Genomic DNA, 4,412 nt, shown 5'->3' on the forward strand with positions numbered 1-4,412 from the left:
AAAAAAATATAACTTTTACAAAGAGTAAATCTTCCCTCAGAGAAACAGCATTGGGGTTACTTTTATATATTACCACTTCTTGTTTATGGATGGAGATTTCATTCTCCCATTACACCATCATATGGTGGTGGTACAGTCAAAGCCAGAAAGTGTATTCCACTAAAAGTTTGCTTAACATAAATGTGAAACTGTCACAAGGCAAAGTCATGCCAAGTTTACATTTTTAATAAAGATCAAATATTTTGGATTGGCAAATACTGATCAAAAACATACCTGTACTGGGAGTGGTAGTTCCAATAACCTGCCCAGGCTTGTCCATGATAACATAAGGATTATTAATAACAGAGCAGGCAGAGCCTTGCTTCACATGGACTGGAGTGGAAGTTGGGGTTCGAGGCAATGGTGATGGGCTTGGAGTTGATATTGGGGAACCTTTATTAATTAAAAAGAGAGATGAGAAACAAAACACATATATTCAACTCATCTAACAAGATGTTAAGGACCAAGGAAGAGGGGCAGCGCCACCAGGACAAAGGAGATAAATGAGGAAAAGTTAATGGGACCATATGCTTTAGAGGTTAAGCAGCAGCAGAGGAGCAGCTGAGGCCTGGGAGTAGTATGTTTCATTCTCTGCATCCTTATCCTTATGGATCCCAGCATTAGCATCACTGAAGAAATCTTTCGTTAGAAACTGTTAGCAATTGTTAGAATTTAAGGTCCCACTCCAGACCTACTGAATATAAATCTGCTTTGAACAAGATCCCCTGGTATGCACATTCAAGTTAAAAAAGCAGAGCTTTACATGACAGTGTGGAACTGCTGAATTTTGTCATGATTAATCTCTTAACATCACAGGTTGTTACAACACTGGTTATACTCAAAGACACTAAAATTAGGGAGAAAATTAGTAAGTGAACAGCTAGATCTAGGAACTTAGTGTCTTGATTTCCAATTAATTTCAAATAGGAAAATGTAAAATTCACCTACCCAAGACAAAAGTCTCTGTCAGTATTATGTCACAGTTACAATTCAGAAAGATTCATTTCCCACAGAATACGTTCAAGGACTACTGACATTCAGTTAAACACCCTCAACTGTCTTTCTTTGATCCAATTTGTCATCTGTGAATTTCTCTAAATGTCAAACCAACTGATATGTTCCGTCTATTTCACCTCTGAAGCAGCAAGTTCCAATATGTTTCTAGCTGGTAGGTAAAGTTATACATTCTTTACCTCTCATCATTTCCAGGATTTGGATATTTCTGCTTAGTTGCCTACTTTTAGCACTAAACACTCCTTTTTTCCTCCTTCATTTAATAATTGCACAGAAGCCCTTCCAGTGTCTGGATATTTTCAACTGCCCTCTTTCATTTCTTTTCTGAGGTGATACAAAGCCATAAAAAAGTGTATTCCTACTACATGTTTACTTATCATAAATGTGAAACTGTCACAAGGCAAAGAACAATCCAACCTTAATGAAAAGGAAGACTCAGAACTATCTCCTGATAATAGGAATGAGTAATTTTCTAGTGTGGTTAGAGAATAGAGGATACTTCAATTCTGAACCAATTCTAATTCTTAAAGCTTAATTCCAAGCCAAAAGGCCTCTAAATTTCTTCTATTACTAGTCACTCTGGTCTCCATATATAATCCCCAAACTCAATTCCTACCTTACTGTCAGCCATATATCCTAGCAAACATTTTAGCTGTGCTGATTACAGGAGACAAAAATTTGACAATTTTGAGTTCTCTTTCCCTCATTCAAAAATTAGTTTCACACGAATGAGTTTTGTGTTTGCTTTGTGACAGCTCTGCCAATCAAAAGTGATTAACTCTCTTCTGTTAAAACAAACACTGCTTGGAAGAACGTAAGGGAGAAAACAAGCCCCAGTACTTTGTTTGGTCATTCCAACAATCCTAACATTCACTCCACTCTACACACATCATCTTCAACACATCTTCTGCATACCTGACACAATCTTGCAGCTCATGGTGATGGGCTGGAAGGATTTTCCAGGTGATTCAGGGTTAGGAACCTGACTTTGTGGCACAATTTTGCAGCTTGACGCTATTGGCTGGAAAGCCGAATTACCATGAGAACAAAAGGTAACTTTCTGGGATGTTGTCATTTTGGTGGGTGTTCTTTCCAATGAAGACGGCAAAGAATAAAATGTAGTGTGTCGCTCAGCTTCAGTGCTAGCTGGAAATCCTGCTTGAAATAAACAGGCAAATGGTAAGTTATCAATCACTTTGAAATAACAAAACCTTACCATCGTGGGAAAAGAATAAAAATTTCAACACCCACTTAAACCACTTACTGGTAGTAAAATAAATATAATCAATTACCTCTTTATACTTTTTTTTGGTAAAAAGCAAATATGCTTAGAATGAAATTTATTTAAAAATGCTTCTTGCAAGAAATCAGAAAACACATTAACTATATATAATATGTCCCTGCATTCTTTAATATATAAATTGAAAAACTGTTTAAGTTAGAGAAGAGGAAAAACTCAAAAGGAAAGCATTTACTAAATGCCCATAAAGAAGATGCAATCGAAATGTAAAGAGGAATAAAGTTGAGATTTTATAAAAGAACTAAAACATTAATATCACATTAAAATAGTCTTTCAGATAAAACACCATTTAAGATCAATTTTATATCTTATACACTTATATGTGAACACTTAAATATGTATTTATTCACTTACATACTTATTAAATTAGCTATTTAGTATTCAAGTTTCTTTTTCACACAGAGGCTGAACCAGAAAGTCTTCTTGAAATATACTAGAAGAAATTCTCATAATCATCAAAGGATAAAAATCTAATGCTTTTTAGTGACTTTTGCATTTTATAAAATGTTGGTAGAACTTTATGGCAAAAAATTTTTCTAAGTGCAGAGATTTGGCTATATTCATAATACAACTATGTTGTAAAGGCAGCATGTCTACTTACGGAAAATTTATTTATAGGTCTCTGAAGGCAGCAAACGAGAGAAAGGAATGCCCCAGAATGACTCTACACGAGGAAAAATACTGTCTTACCTTTGTCCACAGAGGCATCAGGTACTGGCTCATGTGACTGCTTTATTGGTGAAGAAGCGTTCACTGGGGCTGGAATGGTCAAAGGCAAAGATGGAGGGGCATCATCTGACTCAGAGGGCTGAGGATAAATGTAGTCTTCCCCAAGAGAATGGCGATGGAGTTCCACATCCACTACCTACACAAGTGAGCAACAACTGGGCTTGTGAGTCCATCATCAACGTCACAGAAAGCTCTAATCCTGTGGCCTAAGAGTTGTGACAAATGATTTCTAATCACACTTCAAAGGCAATTTCAATCTGAAGAATTAAGAGATTTATCTTAGAACGTAATCTAATCTGGCTTAACAGATACATATCTCAGTAAAATGAATCATAAAACTGGGGCCTTTCCATTTGCTGTTTCTACTCCTTAAAACACCATTCCTCCCAATCTTTGCATGGTTGCCTTTCTCATCACGGAGTCTCAATTAAATGCCAGCTTCTCAGAAAGACCTTTCCTAACCATCCTACCTTAAGCAACTCCCTTGTCCTCCAGTTACTCTTTCCCATAGCACTTAACTGAAATTATTGTTTGCTTTTGTGTTTAATGTCTACCTTCCCCATTCTTAACACCACCAAAAATATAATTCCTTGAAGACGAAGCTAGAAGCTTTTTATTTTCTGTATTCCCAGCACCTGGACTAGTACCTAGAATATAGTAGGTGCTCAACAAGTATCTTCTGATAACAGCACATTTCTCCAGGCAGAGTAAGATTTAACTAGCTAACTCTGATTAAATGGCTATTGCTAATATATCATGAATACAAAAGAGGGATGTGGAGAACAGGGTTAGAGGTCTCATACTTCCTAATCTTAAAATTTATAAATCTACAGTAATCAAAACAGTACAGTGCTGACATAAAGAGATATGCACACCAACAGAACAGAATAAACCCTCACATATATACTCAAATGATCTTCTACAAGGGGGCTAAGACCATTCAATGGGGCAAAGGACAGCCTTTTGACAAACAGTGGTAGGAAAACTGAATACTCACATGCCAAAGAATGCAGTCGGACCCTTATCTTATATTAATAGTATATTATTAGAAGGATTTGTTCTGTAAAATTTGGATCCATTCAAAACGCCATATTCAAGGATCCAGAAGTCCATATGTGGCCCCAAGGCTGTAGATTCCCCACCCCTGTATATTACATACTAAAATTAACTCAAAATGGATCAAAGACCTAAACATTAGAGCTAAAACAATAAAGTTCTTAAAAGAAAATACAGAGGAAAAGCCTCACTGGATTTGGCAATGATTTCTTTTTTTTTTTTTTTTTGAGACAGAGTCTCACTGTGTTGCCCAGGCTAGAGTGAGTACCGTGGC

At 36.4% G+C, this 4,412-nt stretch overlaps 1 protein-coding gene across 1 annotated transcript in view; it reads right to left on the reverse strand.

Moving 5' to 3' along the window:
- YEATS2 (YEATS domain containing 2) overlaps positions 1-4,412 on the reverse strand; it is an 82,167-nt gene that overhangs the window by 46,239 nt on the left and 31,516 nt on the right. The window contains exons 8-10 of the mRNA XM_012640055.1: positions 3,044-3,218; positions 1,969-2,208; positions 274-432 (exon numbers count right to left, since the gene is read on the reverse strand). Of these exons, the coding sequence (XP_012495509.1) occupies positions 274-432; positions 1,969-2,208; positions 3,044-3,218 (574 nt within the window). The remainder of the gene's footprint in view (positions 1-273; positions 433-1,968; positions 2,209-3,043; positions 3,219-4,412) is intronic.

The sequence above is a fragment of the Propithecus coquereli genome, unplaced genomic scaffold, assembly GCF_000956105.1.
Source record: "Propithecus coquereli isolate 6110/MARCELLA unplaced genomic scaffold, Pcoq_1.0 Scaffold10, whole genome shotgun sequence".
Lineage (NCBI taxonomy): Eukaryota > Metazoa > Chordata > Mammalia > Primates > Indriidae > Propithecus > Propithecus coquereli.